This window comes from Physella acuta, unplaced genomic scaffold, assembly GCF_028476545.2.
Source record: "Physella acuta isolate Inbredline_101_S28 unplaced genomic scaffold, ASM2847654v3 ptg000634l, whole genome shotgun sequence".
Taxonomy (NCBI): Eukaryota; Metazoa; Mollusca; class Gastropoda; family Physidae; genus Physella; species Physella acuta.
This window is the reverse complement of record NW_026732153.1, coordinates 241,455-263,143: the sequence shown is the minus strand read 5'-3', so window position 1 is coordinate 263,143 and position 21,689 is coordinate 241,455. Positions and strand designations below refer to the sequence as shown.

General features: G+C 35.1%; 1 protein-coding gene across 1 annotated transcript in view; it reads left to right on the top strand.

The window, feature by feature from the left end:
- Positions 1-21,689, top strand: part of LOC131948251 (hemicentin-1) — a 73,641-nt gene that overhangs the window by 16,263 nt on the left and 35,689 nt on the right. The window contains exons 3-18 of the mRNA XM_059309785.1: positions 6,897-7,142; positions 7,983-8,167; positions 8,631-8,748; positions 10,296-10,410; positions 10,616-10,827; positions 11,537-11,629; positions 12,996-13,184; positions 13,939-14,126; positions 14,391-14,505; positions 15,544-15,819; positions 16,207-16,491; positions 17,373-17,660; positions 18,314-18,601; positions 19,141-19,428; positions 20,116-20,403; positions 20,948-21,235. Of these exons, the coding sequence (XP_059165768.1) occupies positions 6,980-7,142; positions 7,983-8,167; positions 8,631-8,748; positions 10,296-10,410; positions 10,616-10,827; positions 11,537-11,629; positions 12,996-13,184; positions 13,939-14,126; positions 14,391-14,505; positions 15,544-15,819; positions 16,207-16,491; positions 17,373-17,660; positions 18,314-18,601; positions 19,141-19,428; positions 20,116-20,403; positions 20,948-21,235 (3,379 nt within the window). The 5' untranslated portion in view covers positions 6,897-6,979. The remainder of the gene's footprint in view (positions 1-6,896; positions 7,143-7,982; positions 8,168-8,630; positions 8,749-10,295; positions 10,411-10,615; positions 10,828-11,536; positions 11,630-12,995; positions 13,185-13,938; positions 14,127-14,390; positions 14,506-15,543; positions 15,820-16,206; positions 16,492-17,372; positions 17,661-18,313; positions 18,602-19,140; positions 19,429-20,115; positions 20,404-20,947; positions 21,236-21,689) is intronic.

Genomic DNA, 21,689 nt, shown 5'->3' with positions numbered 1-21,689 from the left:
CCTTCAGTGCTAAACTACACACCTTCAGTGCTAAACTACATACCTAAAGTGCTAAGCCATACACCTAAAGTGCTAAACTATGAGTCCATAGTAATAACATAAAGTTTAGTTTATTGTTGATTACTCGTTGCTAAATAACATCTATTAATATAATTTCACTAATTAGCCCATTAATTAGTAAGTGCAAAATCCGCTGGTAATCATGAAATGCCGGCAGACACTTCATCAAAAATAACTTTTATGTGCTTTTATGTTTATTTTCACCATGGCAACGTAACTTTGATGAAGCCAGTCTGATCCAAACGATTATTCCATAAGCATTTTTGTAGATCAAATAGCAAGAAGCAGTAGCATATTCAAAAATTCACGTAATTGTTTTCTGACGATATAAAAGAAAACAATATTACAGCTAAAATTATATTCTAGAATACATCTTACTGCCCGTCGTCATGTTGAGGATAAATTATAATGCTTCAAGCAACGAGATTAATTGTCTAAAATTGTGTGTGTATTAAAAAAAGGAAGTTGATAGAAAAATGTAATTTTTAAAGAAAAAAAACATAGATTTGCTTTTTAATATATTTCAACTTACCCTATCCCTCCGCCTCCTCCTCCACCACACACACATACACACACATACACAGTCACACACACAGTCACACACACTCGTCCACCCCCCATACCATCAGCTTCAGTCTTGAGCTAGAGTTTATAGGAAAGGGGTTGTAGTAGTAATAGCTGCTTACATTTGAACTTCATGTAAAGTTTTACTCTAGCAAATTAAAAATTAAAAAAATCTCATATATATATATAATATATATATATATATATATATATATATATATATATATATATATATATATATATATATATATATATATATATATATATATATATATATATTCCTATTTAACATAAATACATACAAATATATATATATGCTTATAAATATGCCTATATATATATGTCTATATATATATATATATATATATATATATATATATATATATATATATATATATATATATATATATATATATATATATATATATATATATATATATATATATACAGGTACACACAAACGTTTTATTTACGTAGGCCCACGCGTGTCATATTATTTATACCATTGTATAAAATAAACCAGTACTTAAGTTCCGAACCGTTGATTTATTTTCTTTTATCGATCTCCGATGAGTATTGAAATCGATAACCAAAGTACCCTTGGAACAGTGTGTCTACCCCTCCCCCACTCACCCTCTACCTCCGCCTGTGTCCACGGCATTGTTCAAACCACTTAGCCTTCATGTCAAAGTTTTAGGTAATCAAAAGCATAACAATGACCGATAACTCCATTAGACTTGTCTGTGGGCCAGTGCATGCACAGACAATTACATTCCACTATTTCCCCGACTGGCTGTTTTGAGCGTGCGCAATAATAAAAACGAGCCGACCCGCTGCGTATCATACGCCGCTATTTAGTTGCTTTTTTTTCCTACTTTTCAGCGATTTATAATTTGTGAATTCGACAGTACCAATGCTGCCACTGAAAATATTTGCTTAAAAACACTAAACCCCCCTCCCCCCAAGTGAAAGCAGCCTCCTCTTAGTTACCTCCTCTAAGTTTAAAATCGTTTCAAACTACATTATCTGCCCCTAATAGCTGTTACCAAACCCGTCTCTATGATTGTAAAATGTAAACAGCGTGAACCACAGCTCACCAGACCATGTGAGGGGGTGGGGAGTGGGGGGGGGGGGGGTGGTAGCGATAGAGAGGAACAGAGGGAACTGTAAGGCGCGCTTGCAGCTTGTTTTCTAAAGGCTCCCAGAAGAGAATTATATATATAGATAATAGGGGAGACAACAACAGCATTTAAAATAAGGGAGACAACCCAGGTAGAATTAATTTTTTTGAAAAATCAACGTTATGGTGTTACTGCTTAAGTCAGACAGGCGATGACATGTCTTTGTTTGGTGCCAAAGCGTTTAGAACCCGTTTGGTTGGTTTTTTTAAAAGTGTAAATTTATTGCATGTGGAAGTTTGGCCATATAACCTTCAGCTAACGATATACCTTTTTTAGACAGGAACTTTATGGTAGGCTGTTGTTTATTCTCCTACTCCTATTCCATAAAAAAATAAAAATAAGATTAAGTTTGAAGCCGTGGTTGTAGTATATTCACATAACTTTATTCGGTTATTACTAAAATTTGTGTTAGGTTTTGGTTATACTGTATTGTGTAGAGTTAGGGTTAGAAGTGGTGTTAATAAAAAGGGTAGAATATCTATATCAGTTCTAGAAATTTGGATTCGGGTTTGATGTTATGGCGTATTAAGAACAAACAAGTTAATAAAAAGTCTAGTGACAATTTAAGCGCAATTTCCTTAATTAATTTTTTGTGACCAAACGAAAGAATATTTTTGAAAACTTTCTTCGGCAATATTGTTTTAAATTATGGCAGAAATCGATTGGTAAATGTTGCAAGTCGCTAAGTGGTCTGGTTGCCGAGATATGGGCAAAAAACTGCATTTTTTCGAGGTTTTTTGGCTTTTCCGGGAAATCCAGGAAGGAATTCCGGAATTTTTTTGGCCCACAATCATCCTCGGAACTTACTTAACAAATTTGCTTTTGGAACTAGTCCTCGATATTGCTTCGGTGAGGAGAAGATACGACTTAAAGCTGCGCACATCCATCCATCCATCCAGAAATAACGAGTTAATAATCGCAATTGTCCAGTAAGGAAATTGCGCTAAAAAAAAGCAACACTTGGTTGATTGGGTCGAGATAAGTTGTCGGCGAAACGCTATTCGGCGAAACGTGACAAAGTATCGTACAGTTCTGTTTGAGCTAAATCTATACGAGCGTACTGGATGGATTGGCAGCTGTGACTTCTTTCATGTTGGATAACATGGTGAAGGTCACCAAGATAAACAGTATTTTAAAAAGGGAGTTTCTTTTCTGGAGTTTATTTATTGCTTTTGACTCCTACCCAGAGGCGTAGTGAGGGGGGCGGGGGGTGCGGACCGCACCGGGTGACACCATTTAGGGGGGTGACACCAAGGCAAAAAATAGCAAAATATATAGAGAAAAAACTTGACGGGGGGGGGGGGTGCAAAACGAAAGTTTGAGGGGGGGGGGGGGGTTCAAATCGAAAATTTGAAAATTTGTCAATTTGTCCCCGGGAGGGTCGCTACGCCTCTGGGGGGGGGGGGGGGTGATTGACCGGGTGATAATTTACGGGGATCGGGGGTAATGACCTACTGCAATTGTTTTATATCGGAGGTGATGTACAGTGATAATTGATCTGTGGGTTATGACGGGAGGGAGGGATGGGGGGTGGAATAACTAGGGGATAATTGACCTGGGAGGGGGGGTAATGTCCTGCCCCAATCATGTTTATCACGCATGTGGTTAAAACTTAACCCTACTCTCCACGTAAGTATGTGCAGCCGTAAATCTTGTCAGTCGGAACTTAGTCCTAGGGTGGGGTTCGGCGAACCCTGGCACATATTTCTTATCGATGGTAGCGGGGATAGAGATAAGTATGGTATACAGTGCCGAGGTTATCTGACAAGCCCATCAACACAAATTAATCGGTACTTTCAGCCTATGATATAGATGTTTTCTGGTTAAACACTGGTTAAACCCAGGTTAAACCTAACAGCACAATACTCTCGATTTAAGACAGGCACTTTTTTAGTTAAACCCAGGTTAAACCCATTAGCACAAATAAATCGATATTTTCACCCTACGGTAGAGACGTTTTCTGGTTAAACACACGTTAAACCCAGGTTAAATCCATTAGCACAAATCAATCAGTACTTTCAGCCCACGATATAGATGTTTTCTAGGTTAAACACAAGTTAAATCCAGGTTAAGCCCATCATCACACAGATATTAATAATCTCACAGATACTTAACTGGTTAAACACAGGTTAAACTCATCAACAGACATAAATCAATACTCTCACAGATACTTAACTGGTTAAACCCAGGTTAAACCCAAGCTTAACGCCAGTGAACTAAACATTACATATCGATCGAGGGCGAAGTTTTTTAAAAATCCAAGCTTTTGTTTCGTTGCTAGCGCTGTTTGTTTTTACTCTCAACCAGAGTTTCTTCCAGGCATCTCTTCGGGGGGGCGAAGCCCCCCCGAAAAATTTTTACCGCCCCCCCGAACGAAATGAAATTTATATAATTTATATAGAAAATATATACTTTTAACAGTGTCCGCCCCCCCGAAGAAAGTTTACCGCCCCCCCGAAGATTTCAAGTGCCCCCCCGGAGAAAAAAGTCTGGAAGAAACACTGCTCTCAACAGATTTATTTTTAGTAACGTCCCAAAGAAATATGCCGATAAACTTCGATCATAGCAAATACAGGAGGGATGGGTGGGGTGGGGTGGATTAAGAAGAGGTGGAATAATTTAAGGCAAGTTTAAAAATTGAAATTTTACTTGTAACATGAAAACAGAGTAATATTGTTGACAAAAAAAATTTCTCTTTCGTCGGCAGTGCAGAAGACAATGTTTTGCTTAGGGGGTCATCCATAAATGACGTCACACTCGGGGGGTGGGGGGTCCGTAATTTTGTGACGATGTGTGATGAGGGGGAGGGGGGGGGGGGTTGGTCCGTAATTTAGTGAAGATGTGTGATGGGGGGGGGGGGGGGGTCAGATAGGGCAACGTCACATTTTTGCATTATAAAAAAGCAATGTTAGAAAACGAATTTTAGGCGTTATTTCGCGTTTTAGATAACTGTTTTAATAAATTGTAATAGTTTAGACAAGATTTTAGAAAAATATCGATGTTTAAAAAAAATTCAACTGCAATTTTGAGGGGGGGGGGGTTGTAGGTTGAGGTGTGACGTCATTTTAGGGGGGGGGGGTTCTGGCTTTTTGTGACGACGTGTGACGGAGGGGAGGGGGGAGGTAAAAATCGTCAAAAAGCGTGACGTCATTTATGGATGACCCCTTACACAATTATTGTGTTGTGAAAGGTGGAGGGTTGTGTTTCTTACAGATCTTTTTCGCCCGGGGAGGAGACTTGAAATTTTCTGGGGAGGCCGGACTAATTTTTCAGGGTGGCTGGGGGGGGGGGGGGGGGGTGGCGGCAGAGATGCCTGAAAGAAACTCTGTTGGAGTGGAGGGATGGTGTTTCATTCGCATTAAAGACGAAAACCCCATATTAAAAAAAAATAAAGATCTTAAATAGAATAATTTAAAAAATAATAAAAAGTCTAGTGACAATTTAAGCGCAATTTCCTTAATTAATTTTTTGTGACCGAACGAAAGGATATTTTTGAAAACTTTCTTCGACAATATTGTTCTAAATTATGGCAGGAATCGATTAATAAATGTTTCAAGTCGCTAAGTTGTCTAGTTGCCGAGATATGGGCCAAAACTGCATTTTTTTCGAGGTTTTTTGGCTTTTCCTGGAAATCCAGGAAGGAATTCCGGAATTTTTTTGGCCCACAATCATCCTCGGAACTTGCTTAACATATTTGCTTTTGGAACTAGTCCTCGATATTGCTTCTTTGAGGAGGAGATACGACTTAAAGCTGCGGACACACATCGGACACACATCGGACACACATCCATCCAGAACGAGTTAATAATCGCAATTGTCCGTATGGAAATTGCGCTAAAAAGTATTATGTATTGAAAAAAAAAAAACAACTTAAATCGCATATTTAAAAAAAAAATCATATAGAACTATCATTTTCAAGGGAAATCAGACATAAACACACACACACACATAAACACACACACATAAACACACACACACACACATACACGCACACTCGCCCTACCCTCGGAATGTCATAACTTAAAACAGATACCGATCAATACCAATTTTCAATGCCTCTAACAAATCGATTATTCTAAAAAGCCTGCATTGAAAAATACTTAGCCGTATGAAAGAAGCGTGAATTAACGCCGGCGAAGAGTGGGAAGATTGTTTAGCGCGTCCTAATGTGCGTTTTGACAAGGTAAAGACGTTGTTTGGGTACAACTTATAAACACGGAAGTAAAAAACAAATTGATTTTTTCAGCGCATCGTAAGACATACACCTTGGAAGAATTTGAGTAACGTTACTTAAAAAAATAAACAAGATTTCTTTGTGTCGATTTTTTTCTTTAACAAGTAGGAACGTAAATGTTGAGAGGTTGTTCCGCCTATATATTAAAGAAAAGTACATTTTTTTGTAAGGCTAAGCGTAGAATGTTTGTTAAGTCTATGCTCCAGCTTGTGGCGTCACTAGGGCGGGTGTAACCGGGGTCGAGCCACACCCTCCGTACCAGCATTGTTATCATTCTGGCTCCCGCCTGCATTTTATTTTTATGTTCGACCAATCACAGGGGTGATAATTAATTTGATGAAAACAATAATTAAATAATGGTAATTCTATTATATACAAGGTATAAAACATGATAGTGTATAATTAATTTAGTCGTGATGAATTTGTATTTTTTTCGTTAATAATAGTAAATTAGTCTAGAACAATAAGTCGTTTTGATCCCAACAAAATTTACGAAGTATGGGACGGCGTGGTCTAAGCGGTAGAGCACTAGGCTGCTAACCCGAAAGTCTTGAGTTTGAATCCGGGTTCAAGTCAGTAGAATGTCCCTGAGTCCACTCAACTCTGTGGGGTTCCTAACTATTGTTAGGGAAAGTAAAGGTGGCTGGGCAAAGTGGTGACCACACCTTTCATGTAACCGAGGTTAAGAAACATATAGACTCTACTTCATCTGCCCAATGGATTGCTAGTCTAAAGAGGATTCTTCACTTCGTTTTTTTTTACTTTAAGTTCACGCATTAAGACTATGACCTATACATCTTTCATATTTTTGTATGTTACATTTTTAATTTGAAACATTTTTGTCTTCCAAATTTCAGATCAGCTGTAAATAAGTGGGCAAATATTTGCCAGAAAAAAAAAACAATTAAAAATGTCAAGTGACATATTAGGGTCAACGAATATGACACCCGAAAGAAAATGTGTTCGGTTTAAATACCAAAACAACGAGGATCACCCAAACACGCCAAAGAGGAAAAAGGGAGGCAAACTAGCAAGCCACCATACGAGCTTTCACTATTTGTTACCGTTACTGTTATTACTAACGTATTTACCATTGTCTTCATGTAAGTATACTTTTATCAGTAGCTAGACTAATACAATATCCGTATTTAAATAGTAATATACGTGCGTATTAGTCATATATATATATATATATATATATATATATATACATATATATATATATATATATATATATGAGTTTGTATTAGTAATATATTTTTATATTTTCATAGTGGGGGGGGGGGGGGGGGAGTGCACATGAAACATACGGAGGGGGGGGGGGGACTTCTTTAATTTGGGGTAAAGTATACATTTTCTAAATACATTATATATTTTTTTCTATTTCGTTCGTGGAGGGGGTGTGACTTACTTCGGTGGTGGTAGAGGGGGAGTGTTGCTCCCCAACCACCCCGAAGAAATGCCTAAAATAAACTGTGAAATTGAAATAATGTTGGTATGGGGGTCCATCTAAAATATATGTATGTGTGTACGTCATAGTATATTACTGTCACAATAATACAATTTTGCCCTTTTATTAAGTTGAAAGCTTTTAACATATTGAATATTAAATTAATGCCTCTACCTTTAAGAAAACCTACAAGAAATCTCAAAAAGTAAGATGGGTGTTATCGATTGTTGCTGTCAGTATTTGGTTCAAACTTTCTGCTTCGGTGTGGGGAGGGGATTCTGAAACTTACTTACGGGGCTGGGGGGGGGGGGGGTTGTCCCAATTACACATTTTTAATTTAATTTTTTAAATTTAAATTTCTAGTTCGTCGGCAGGTGGTAGTTGACAAGCTTCACTACCCCCCCCCCCCCACCTCTTCCAAAAGAGATGCAGGAAAGCATCACTGATTACTGCCACCAAAATGTCATCTAAAATTTCTGCTCTCTTCATGCAGGTTTGTCAGATCCGGTCATCTCCTCCCCGTATGCGGTGCTAGAGGGGGGTAAGAACGCCACCCTCACGTGTACCCTGTCGTCTGCTCAACTCTCCACGACCAGCTACCCGCTCATCTGGAGGCGAGACAACGGCCTTCCTGTCGGTTCAAGTGCCCAGAACTACCCGTGGGACTCGAACACAAATGTGTGTAATGTTCGCCTTTAAATTGTGTATTATGTAACACACTCTGGTAGTGTGCCATGCCGTCATCTATAGCCAGTTACACCAGTTTGATCATGATAGTATATCCAAATTCATTCTGATATTTTTTTTTTCTTAAATGTGTTGGTGGATCTCTATCCCATATTGTTAAATGAATACATCATAATTTTTTATAATCTATTCTTGGACTCGGTGGGTGGGTGGGTGGGTGGGTGGGTGGACGGACGGACGGACGGACGGACGGACGGACGGACGGACGAACGAACGAACGAACGAACGAACGAACGAACGAATAAATGAATGAATGAACAATTAAAGAATCATCGCACACTATTCATTTAATCTACATTTCATTACCTCACAAAAAAAAAAAAACAAATTAACTTAGACCATATTCCCAATCTTTATGTCTCAATTAACAATTAACTTACAATGTTATTTCCAGACATACAGGACTGAGCTAACTTTCGCTCCTACGGCACTAGACAACGAAGTTTCAATCATATGCTTAGTCTTTGATGGCACAGATACAAAAACTGCAAGCTATCAAGTTTCCGTCATTTGTGAGTAGTTCAAACTCCACGTTTTGCATGCTTTTCATAGTTCTTAGTATAGTTTAATGAGATGCTATGGTCTTTCGGTATAGGGTTTGAAAGTTAATTAAAACGTTTTTGATTCGGCCTAGTGTGGGGGCCGTACAATATAAATCCAGCTCTAATGGGTATAGGGCTGGTAAGTAGGTCACCAACCAGTTCTACAGCTCAATAAAATCTGCATGAGACAAAGAGCTGGTTGGTGGCCTACTTACCAGCCCTATTGGCTAGGTGTGGTACTGGGTATTTATTACATGTATATTTTGCAATCACAGACATTTGTGAATTGTAGCCAAGTCTTCTTACTAAATTGATCAGTTCGTAACGATATTTTTGACTATATTCATTCAGTGTTTCTTCCAGACTTTTTTCTCCGGGGGGGGGGGGCACTTGAAATCTTCGGGGGGGGCGGTAAATTTTCTTCGGGGGGGCGGACACTGTTAAAAGTATATATTTTCTATATAAATTATATAAATTTCATTTCGTTCGGGGGGGCGGTAAAAAATTTTCGGGGGGGGCTTCGTCCCCCCCGGAGAGATGCCTGGAAGAAACTCTGTATTCATTAATGTTTAATTTCTCTGAAGTCGAAAATTGGCTTATTTTCTAGTGAAACAGTATATAGTTCGCTTAGATTTCAGCACACAACAAGCCTATATGTTTTATTTACGGTCGTCATGGTAGTCCATTATCCTAATATATGATAGCCCATTCGCGCAATTCTCTCTCTTTCTCTGTCTGCATGCCCCGAGGCTATGAAGCAGTATTCTAATGTAGAAACAAATTTTTGATTATGCAACCGGAAAAGTGTTTTGTGACAAGAACGCAATAAACAATGACGTCACATGCCACATGTTTAAACTACGGAAATTACACATGGCGTCATCTTCCAATTTCAGAATACGAAGAAATGAACTATTTCGATCAAATTTGATTTAAATCTAGATCTATAGTTCTACTTACCAAGATGTACGCTATGAAATGTATAAAATTTTCTCGGCCAAAACTAATACAAATTACTTTAAAAAAAATATAAATACCATTGAACAGCCGGGTTTTTAACGGAATAATTTCAGTCTCTTAATCCGTGTGCATTTAATGTGGTGTTGTGTTTAGCTATTTAGTTATTTCTTTGCTTATCACTAATATTGTTAATATCATAACTTTTAGGCCAATAACTGATTTATTTTTTTCCAAACAAAAAAAAAATCATAAAAAACATTTTAATAACAGGCTTTTATGTAATAATGCACTAAACAGGAGAAAATAAATGATTTTTCTTAAAATATATAATCATACACTACTCTTTAAATATTTTTAATATGTAGATTCTTTTAAAAATATTTGTGAAGAGACCCACGCTTTTCTTTATAGTTATTTCAAGAGTAGTGTATTAGTATATATTTTAAGAAAATCGTTAATTTATTTTCCTTTTTATTGCATTATTACATAAAAGGGTATGATAGCACTAGGGTTAATGCTAATGTTAACAAAATTATCTTTTCTGTTTTTCCAACCAGTGGTGCCCCAAACGCCAAACATCACAGGGAACTTGACCGCCAGAGCCGACGTTGTAGACATCTGGACATGTGTGGTAGATGGTGCTAGTTACATCCCACCCAACGTCTACTGGAGGTAAGTCCTCCTGTTACATATGTATACATATATATATATATATATATATATATATATATATATATATATATATATATATATATATATATATATATATATATATATATATATATATATATATATATATATATATATATATATATATATCTAAGTCTATAGTGTCCGTCTGAAATCTCAAATTAATATTTTGGAATCCCTCCATCAGAGATGGCGACGGCCTCTCGCTGACCAAGGGCGTGAATAAGAACACAGACATCGTCGTGGTGAGCAACAACAATTACGTGTACAAGGTCACTAGTACCTACACGGCGGCACTTCCGGCCCAGAGCACCTTCACCCTCACCTGCTACGTCGTCCACCAGATGGACAACTACTACAACATCATGAAGCAGTCGTCCATCAACATCAACGTCGTGTGTAAGTTATTGGGGAAGTTGGGTGAGCGTGGGTTGGTGGGTGGGTTAGTTGGTGGGTGGGCTGGTTGGTTCACGGGGTTGGTGGGATGACGGGGTTGGTGGGTTAGTGGGTTGGTGGGTTAGTTGGTTAGTGGGTTGGTATTTGGGTTGGTCGGTGGTTGGATGGGTGGGTGGGTGGGTTAAAGGGGTTGGTGGGTTGGTGGGTTGGTGGGTGGGTTGTTGGGTTGGTGGGTGGGTTGTTGGTTTGGTGGGTGGATGGATGGGTTGGTGGGTGGGTTGTTGGGTTGTTGGGTTGGTGGGTGGATGGGTTGGTATGTGGGTTGGTATGTGGGTTGATGGGTGGGTGGGTTAGTGGGTGGGTGGGTGGGTTGGTGGATGGGTGGGTGGGTTGGTGGATAGGTGGGTCATTGGGTGGGTGGGTGGGTGGGTCGGTTGGTGGGTTGACGGGCTTGGTGGGTGGGTTGGTGGGTGGGTGGGTAGACGGGGTTATGTTGGGCCGATTTCTTATAGATTTAACATATCCTATGTTAAAATTAAAAATAAGTAAAAAAAAAGTATATATATTCGCTATTTCGTCCGGGGCGGGTGGTGGGTGTGCTTACAAGGGTGTGGGCAGTACCCCCTCTTCCTCCCGGAGAGATGCCTGTAAGAAGTTCTTGACGTACTCAAAACGTCTCTATGTTGTGAAATGTGTGTGTTGCCTTCACCAGATCCTCCGACAACTACAGCAGGCAGCCTGGCGATGACTGTGAACGAAAACACCAGGGCGACTATCGTCTGCACCATAAATTCCAACCCACCAGGTGAGAGATTTTTGTTAGGTGATTCTCTCTCGTAAAGGGTTAAATCGTATCGAGACATCCCTTTGTTTGGGTGATTCTCTCTAGTAAAGGGTTAACTCGTGTCGTATTTTATGCCTCTGGGTGATTTCCTCTAGTAAAGGGTTAAATCGTGTGTTATTTTGGGTGATTCTATCTTGTAAAGGGTTAAATCGTGTGTTATTTTGGGTGATTCTCTCTTGTAAAGGGTTAAATCGTGTGTTATTGTGTATGATTCTCTCTAGTAAAGGGTTAACTCGTATGTTTTTTTGGGTGATTCTCTCTTGTAAATGGTTAAATCGTGTGTCATTTTTGGTGATTCTCTCTAGTAAAGGGTTAAATCGTGTGTTATTGTGGGTGATTCTCTCTAGTAAAGGGTTAAATGCTGTGTTATTTCCTCTCTCTGTTTGAGTGATTCCCTCAAGTAAAGGGTTAAATCAGAGGCGTAGTGAGGGGGGGGGGGGGGGGCGGGGGTGGACATATGTCCAAAATGGGTTGGAAAAATAAATTGAAAGCTTGAGGAGTGGCGCAAATCGAAAATTTGAGGGGGGGGGGTGATGCAAATCGAAATCTTGAGGAGGGGGGGGGTGCAAATCGAAAGTTTGTCCCCGGGCGCCGGGAAGGGTCGCTACGCCTCTGGGTCAAATTGTGGGGAAAAGCTATTCACACGCGACTAGGTCGGGGGACGGGGAACGGGGGGAGGCGTGCGAACAGGGATTTTTGTCCAGATAAGCCCCGCCACTAATGCAAAAAGTGCACGGGCGAAAAGTTTAGCTCCGCCACTTGTGACCTATTTTTTTATGTCTAGACATTTGACTTTGAATATTTAGATCGAGCTGAAGTTTTTAAAAACATTATAGCCAATAATAAAACTAGACTAAGTAGGTACACAGTATAACCCACATAAAGCGAAGGTCATCATAAGTTGTTTGTAAATGACGTCATTAATTTAAGTGATAAAATTAATCTAGGGACTAGCTAGTCAAGATCACCGTACAGACGATAAATGAATTGAAAAAATTATGTGTAGGCTAGAATCTAGGTGGTCTAAATCTAGTTCTAGATCTATATCTTTACTTTAAGATTCTAGATCTAGACTCCAGATCTAAATCTAATGTAGGTTGAGATTTTGACTTAAAGATTAAAAATAGATCTAGATCTACTCTAGAACTAGATTTAGATTATAATTATAATACGAATGCATTGTAAGTCATAAAAAAAGTTTTGTTATTATTATGATTATTGGCCTGTAGGCCTCTAATACTAATAGAATCTATAACTTCCAGCTCAATATTTTTAGAAGGCTTAAATTATTGAATTGCATCTCCTAATTTTTATTTGGTTTATACAGCAACAACTGTAACATGGACAAAAGATGGAGTAACAGTTAGTGGTGAACGCTATGAAAGTTTTAACGCCACCTCACCTAATCTTATTATCAAGAATGTATCTGTAAGCGATGCAGGAAGATATAATTGTACAGCCTCGAATTCACTTGGTAGTGGGAGCTTTACAGCGCCCACAATGCTTACTGTTAACTGTAAGTACCAAAACACTTAGGTCTACTGTTTGTTAATTCTTAGTAGTAAAAAACTTAGGCTTAGGTCTATTGTTTGTTAATTATAAGTACCAAAAGGGTTAAGGAATTATAGCCACTGATTTCACTACTTAGTTAAATAAACATAATTCAACATTATAACACCTTATTTCACTATTTAGTTAATTATATAACATCTTTTAACATTTTAACACCTAAACACCATGATTGTGAACATATTACATATCACACAAAAGGGTAACATCTGGTTTAACATGTCTCTATTGTTTTATTACTTGGGAACAGGTGGTATGTGGTTTAACACTGTCTAAAAATGTTCTGCTATATATAGGGTATAGACATTTGTATTTATTCAAACCATATATATATATATATATATATATATATATATATATATATATATATATATATATATATATATATATATATATATATATATGTATATATGTATATGTATATATATATATATATATATATATATATATATATATATATATATATATATATATATATATATATATATATATATATATATATATATATGGTTTGAATAAATACAACTTTTCTAATGTAGCGATGTATCAAGTTTGCATTTCTAAGATTATGTGACACCAAAATTTTTTGTTTGTGGTAAATTCTTGGTTCTTATAAAGGGGGTGGGTCCCTGAAGTATTATACATTTATGTAAGATGTGTATGAACTTGTATGACAATGCCCTGTGCAATTTGATCTACAGATGCCCCTGTCATACGGTACAACATAACATCATTCACTGGCAACGTTGGCTCAAGCATAGTTTTACCTTGTCCTGTGAACGCCCTTCCAGAAATTACAACCATCCGATGGAAGCGCTATGATGCTGGACAGGTCACAACTTTATCATTGACCAGTAGTAAATATTCTGGTGCTGATGTCACTAATAAGGTATGTCTTAAATTTTTTTCTTCTAACTAAATAACAGTCAATAGCTTTGAAAAACAGTAGGCCTATAATTACAAATTAGATTGTTAAGTGCAACAATTTTTTAGCTTTGTATTTAAACAAAGGTTTACATAATTGTGTAGTTATTTATAGCTTTATGAAAAATTATATAAAAAATAAATTTCATTTAATAGTGAGAATAATTAATAATTTTTTTTCTAATACTTATAAACCCGCTAGCTAACTTATATAATTTTTTCTTTGAAGGATTATGGATTAAAAATACAGACCCTGCAAGAAGGTGATGCTGGAATTTATTTCTGTGAGGCAGGCAATACACTTGGGACAGGAACTGGGTCTAACCTTACCCTTACAGTCACTTGTAAGTTGACTGAAGCACTTGTAACCTAAAGCACCCTGAATTTTTTTATCTTTGCTTTTTATTCTTTAGAGGAAGGGGAAACTACTCATAGTTTAATTAGTCATGCATGTGTGACCTTGTGGCTTCCCTTAAAAGCTTTTGTTTTTAATTTATATCTTATAGAAAGTGGAGAGATTAAAAAAAAAAAAATTTTAATTGAACTTACTGCAACAATAGCCTACTTTTCAGATTCTTCTATTAAAAAAATATATTCTACGTATATTTAAAATTGCTGATTTTATTTTATTTTTGGTAGTTTTCTAATGCTTTAATTGCTGTTTAAATTAGTTTATTTTAATGCTAAATCAATTTAATGGAAGAAGCCCATATTTAGCATATTTGTAGATTCTGTAGTTGCATCTAATGGCATGGCATGTTTACAATCATTCTATACACTATGATGTCACTTTTTATTCTATAAATTTATTTCAGTGTGTTTAGCTAAGTTTCCATTCAAAATTGGTATTTGATGAAAATGTACCGAGTTTTTTTTTATATCATCTGTCAACATGTATCATGTTATGATTGAGAGTAGTTGAGTAACATGCTACAATTAGGTTTGCAAAAAATCCATCCTATATGATTGTAGATCATGAAGAAGTAAATATAAGTTTTTTTTTAGGGAACTTTGAATGTACAAAATTCTGATAAGTTAAAATTTAGTTTTTTATTTCTTGTTTTATTCATATTTTCTTGCTATGTTGCCTCACTTTTATAATATATTTTGATATTTTAAACATCAAAATGTGGAGTACTTTAGCCAAGTAAAAGAATTATTTTACAGAATGTGACAACAGCAGTATAAAGATGATCAACTCCCAGCTCAACAAAAACCAGTACATTTATTTAATAATTTAAACTTTATGTATATATATATATAAATATATATATATATATATATATATATATATATATATATATATATATATATATATATATATATATATATATATATATATATATATATTAATATCAATTTTGTAATCATTTTGTAATTAGCTCCAGTAATTGTTAATGTGTCGTCACATTATTACGAGCGCAATGAAGGACAGAAAGTAGTCATGGGCTGTTCGTTTACCCCGGCTTGGGAAGTCGTTTCAGTTTTCTGGACCAAGAATGGAGGAGAGACTGCTGTTCCAGGAAATTATAACGAGACATATCCAGATCTGGTGATAGAGTCTGTAGCACCATCTGACTCCGCATATTATCAATGTGTTGCTGTCAATCAAACCGGCCAGAAAATAATTAGTGATTCTGTTACTTTACTCGTTAATTGTAAGTTATAAAAAACACTTAACTATTGAATACGTAATAGTCATTATAACATCAAGCAGAGAATCGACAGTCAGATTTGTTTAGGCCTACGTTTTTTAATTTTTTTTTTGTTGTAAAAGAATGATAGTTGGGATAATAAAAGATAAATGATCTACACATGTTATCATTGTATTACTAAATATATTTAAAATACAGTTATTTGTTTTTAATCATAACTTATAGACATAATTTTTAAATGGGTTTTTAAAGCAGATTTCTGATTACATTACGTGCAACTTCTACAATTTAAATATTGTTCTATGTAAAATCCATTGCAATAGTTATATTTTGTGAAAGCAGGACATTGCATCTGTTGAAACTTATGTAAAAAGCCATTATGAATTCCAGATTTGCCTAAGATTCAGCCAGTGCAACAAACAGCTTTTCAGAGAAACTTGTCTCAGTCAGTGACCCTTCGGTGTTTCGTAAACTCCTACCCTGCAGCAGTAATAACCTGGCTAAGAGACAACCAAACTTTCGACATGAGCAACAGCAGCAAATACCTGCTCACAGACAGCCAGCAAACTCTGACCATAAACAACTTGGTTCCCGCTGATGAAGGGAATTATTTTTGCCGTGCGGCAAACAGATTAGGAACTGCGGAAGGCCAGATTCAGGAAGTTCATGTCTTGTGTGAGTGTCACACTTCCCGTCAACGGATTGTGTTTATCATCCACGTATATCCACATGCTGTTGGCTGCAACTTGTAACCCCACGCAAAAACATCAGTGTTGCTTTTAATATGTTCAGCATTGGCTTATTGTGCAAATTATTTTTTAAATTTTTGGTTCATGGGCTGATATTTATATATTGATGTGTTGGGTGAAAATGTAAAATTACATTTTTTAAAACATTGTAAACAAAGCTTTTTAAACCTTTTATTTACCTTTATTTAAATATTTTGCTAATAAAATTTACATATTTTAATAATTTTTTTAAAACATGTAAAACAGGAAATTTTCACTAACTTAAGTGACATAAATCAGCTGAGTGTACTATTTTAATTTATAAACTTTCTCATGTTTTGCTTACATTTTGCTTTGAAATAGGAAACTTAAAATTAATATAATTTTTATATGCTTTTTCTCATGTTTTGTTAAAGTTTCTATTTTTTTAATTTTGTATGTTGGTATAGGTAACTAACATTAAACAGACATAAATAATATAATCAACTAACACAAGAGGGATAATTGTCATTATTATTATTATTATATCAGCTATGAATATATGCACTGCTGTGTACTTTTATCACTTTAAAACACATGCTTATAAAAATTGAAATAAAAAAAAATTTATTTCCAGAAAGCCACAAGAATCCAACAAGACATGTTCCCAGCTGCTAGCTACATTATTATAAAAATATAAAATACTAATATTTGTTTCTTTAATTTCAGATTTTAATTTTTATTTTAATTTGTTCATGATCACATGTTTTACACTTGCTACTAACATATTCTACTATCTATTCCTCATTTTGTATCTCACTCCTCCAATAATATCACTGGTAAATTTAGCTAGCCCAGTGGTCGCTGTACCATACACGAACATTGTTGCCAGTGAAAATCAGCCATTCACACTGACATGTATTGTCACATCTCTGGACAATTTAACTGATTTTTACTGGACTAAAAATGGTCAGAGACTGAACACTAGCGATGCGGGACACTACGTAGGCGGAACATCAGCGGTTACAAATTTGAACATTCTCTCGGCACAAGAATCAGATGGTGGTGTTTACTCCTGTGTTGCCACCAATTCTTTTTACACCACTAAAAGTGATAACGTAACTGTTACGTATACAAGTAAGTGACTGAGTTATCACAAACATTTTAGCGTATAATTTATTGCTTTTCCTACTGTTTCTTGAGGTGCTAACTAGCTTATTGAAAGTTAAAATACATCTTTATATCTACAGTATTTAAAAATATTACTTTTTAAATCTGTCTACTTCAATCTTGTTTTTTTTTCAGTTATATTTTATAGGTAAAAGACATCTAATTCTTGCATTAACATAGTATAGTGTTTAGTTCATGGCAAATCATCTTACACCTCACTTTATCAAATTTCTAAGTTGCTTTCTTACATTTTAAAGGAAACAAAACAAAAGATTTTTATATCTCAGAAAAAAATTCATTTTCAGCTAGTTATTTTAAAATATATATATATATATATATATATATACATAGGCCTATATATATAATATATATATATATATATATATATATATATATATATATATATATATATATATATATATATATATATATATATATATATATATATATATATATATATATATATATATTATAGGCCTATATATATATATATATATATATATATATATATATATATATATATATATATATATATATATATATATATATATATATATATATATATATATATATATATATATATATATATATATATATATATATATATATATAATTAACAGGTATTCCCAGGGTAAACACCCCTAGCCAAATCTCAAGTAATGAGAGCTTGATCGTTGTACTGACTTGTAATGTTAGCTCAAGTTCACCAGTCACTATTTTGTACTGGACCAAAGGTGGACAACCCATTAACACAAGCTCTGATCCAATCAAGTATCAAGGGGGAACAATCAACCAGGCAACTCTTGTTCTGTACAATGTGTCTAAAGCCGACAGTGGACTCTATGTCTGTGTCATTGGTGATGCTACAGGAACGACTAACAGTAGTGCATACATTGTTACCATTACATGTAAGACGTAGTAGTTTTATCTCATTAGTTATAATGTTATATCCACATAATTGCTCTTTGCAATACTACAGCTGATTTTTTTTAACTAAGAAGATTTAACACTAGAAAAAATAGCAACCCAGCAGATGTTTATTAAAATCACAGCAGAGTTATGAGAAGTAAATAAAATATTGAAGTACAAAAAAGTATGGTAAAAGACACAAATGGTTAAACAGCCACACTATATTGCATTAAAAAATAAAATCTATTAGAGTGATTCAGTTCAGATATTAAAGAAGTGGCTTGAACCTGAAGTTTGTTTCAGTAAAGGTCAGACTGGAACTTAGTTTTTCTTTTGAAAGCAAAAGGAATGAGTAGCATTTTTTTTTTGCTTAGCTCATGTGATGCAAAATAAAAAAATCAAAAATCAAAATCTGCTTCCTATTTCCTTCTCTTTTCAAACCCTGAAATAGCTTAGAGTTAAGAAATATATCTGACATACAACTAGTTCATTTTCTTCTATTCTCTAATTCAATGTCAATTTTTCTCTTTATTATAAGCTGCACCTGAAGTAAAAGTAAACCTTACAAATATAACAATCTCTGAAGGAAGCCAGCAGTTTAAAATTTCATGTGAAGTTAATGCAAATCCTGCTGTAAGCTCAGTCATCTGGCTGAAAGATGGACAGCCTTTAAACATCCCATCTCCCAAGTATGCTGGTGGTACAACAGCCACTCCTAGTCTGACCATAAACAACGTCAGCCGCTCTGACTCTGGTGCTTATGTGTGCAGGGCTACCAACAGCTTTGGTTCAAGTTCCAGTGGTGCTGTCAATATTCTTGTTACATGTAAGTGGATTATATTATCAAGGAAACTGGATTATATTGTAATGGGGTTTATACGGTATATCGACCTGAAGTGGGTCGTCTATAAATCTTGGGGGGAGTTTTATATCTGACAAGTCACAATCTGATATTTAGAGCTAAGGGAGATAACAAATTTGAAATTTAAATTTTTTAATACTTGAAAACAAATGATGAAAGGTGTTAAAATAATTGTTTAAAGTGGGAGTGTGGGGAGGGGGGGGGGGGAGAGGAAGAGGAACATAGGTATGCTATTTTTTTGGAAGTGACTGGCTTTCTGCTAATGATGTGTGGTAACAAGGGACAGGGCTTCATGTCCAGTAAAACTTTTTGACTTCTTTTATGGACAACTGCTTCTAATTGTCTATAATTTTAATTTTTTTTAATCAAAAGACATCTTCAGTAATTTTTTCACGTTAATGCACATTATTGCTTTACTATGTTATTTATGTTAAAACTTCTGTTAAAACTTCTGCTAAAACTTCTGCTAAAATTTCTGTTAAAACTTATGTTAAAACTTAATATGTTAAAACTGATGTTAAAACTTATGTTAAAACTTATGTTACAATAACCTTAGTAGCACCAGGCTGTTATAATGAGCACAATTTTATTTTATATTATAAAAACTGTTTTTTTTTTTATTTTTATACATTGTCCTCTTAATATTTCCAGATGCTCCCTCTGTTATTGTCAGCTCCAATGAAATATCAGCACAAGCAGGAACCAATGCTACCCTTACCTGTGCTGTATCAGCTTTACCAAGTGTCACAAACTTCTACTGGACCAGGAATGGTACACAGCTTCAAACTCCAAGTCCAAAGTATCAAGGTGGCACAATAACTCAGACAAACCTAACCATCTTTAGCCTCGATCCAAAGTCTGATCCTGGTGTGTATGCCTGCGTAGCTACCAATTCAGAGGGAACAACCACAAGCTCAAATATATCATTAACTGTAACAAGTGAGTAATCAAATCACTTATAGTTTAAGGAGGTAGGCTCCAGTAATAAAAACTTTTTTAATACTATAAATACTAGAGAGAAAACGATTTTTTCTCTATATCTAAATATGCATTTCCGTTTTAAAAAATGGGTAATGTTTTTTTGGTAACTTTGACAAGGGAGGCCATTTTGAAAAATTTACCTCTTTGTAGGATTTCCACCAATGATAAAATATTACATTTGGGGTATTCAGCTAAAAATTGTAAGTGCAGATCTTCAAACTAATTTCTTATGAATTTTCAAAAAGTGGGTCTGTCAAAAGCATTAAATTTAGTGTTTTTACTGAAGCCTACCCCCTTAGCTATGTTTTGTAAAGGTGTATGCTTTTGCTTTTTTATGTAATGACTTTTTAGTAGATATTTTTTGCATGTCATGTCACAATTTTAACAGTTGTTTTGAAAGTAAATTTAGCATTTGTTAAAAACACAAGCTGAACCTGTACTTAATATATGTAATCACAAAATCAAAGAATTTAAATAAAAAAATATTGTCCAATCAAAACAGCTGTTCCAGTCATCAAATCAAATGACACAATTGTTAACGGCACAGAGAACCAATCAGTTGTTGTACACTGCCCTGTCACAAACATAGAATCACTGACAGACCTGTACTGGACAAAAGATGGACAGAGGTTGAACACGACCAACTCAACCAAATACGCGGGTGGCACCCTGTCCACACCAAGCTTGACCATAAAGTCTTTGTCTATCTCAGACAGTGGCACCTACATGTGTGTGGCTGCCAATGCTTTTGGTACAGTGCCAGGGAGTAATGTCACAGTGGATCTAACTTGTGAGCTTTTAATTGATTAATTATTTCAGTTATTTTTTAAATGAATTTTTAATTTCAAATACCTAAGGACTATTTCACTGATAAAGTTTATAAAATAAATTATTAAAAAATACAAATCTTCCTTCCAAAATACAGACAACTCCATTTTAAAACAAATTTACAAAACTAGCCCTTAATATTAAAATAGTATCATCCTTGCTTTTAAAACAAAAATTATTAATAGTTCATTATTTTAAAACATTTCACTATTGAATGATTTGATCATCAAAACTAATTCTTATAGCTGTTTAAAAATGCTTTTAAAACAATAAAAATTATTAGTAGTTCATTACTTTAAAAACATGTCTTTATTGAATGATGTGATCATTTAAAGTAATTCTTATAGCTGTTTAAAACTGTCATGAACCATATTTTATAAGTTAGCTTTTTATATAGTCTATACCCAAACAAGAAC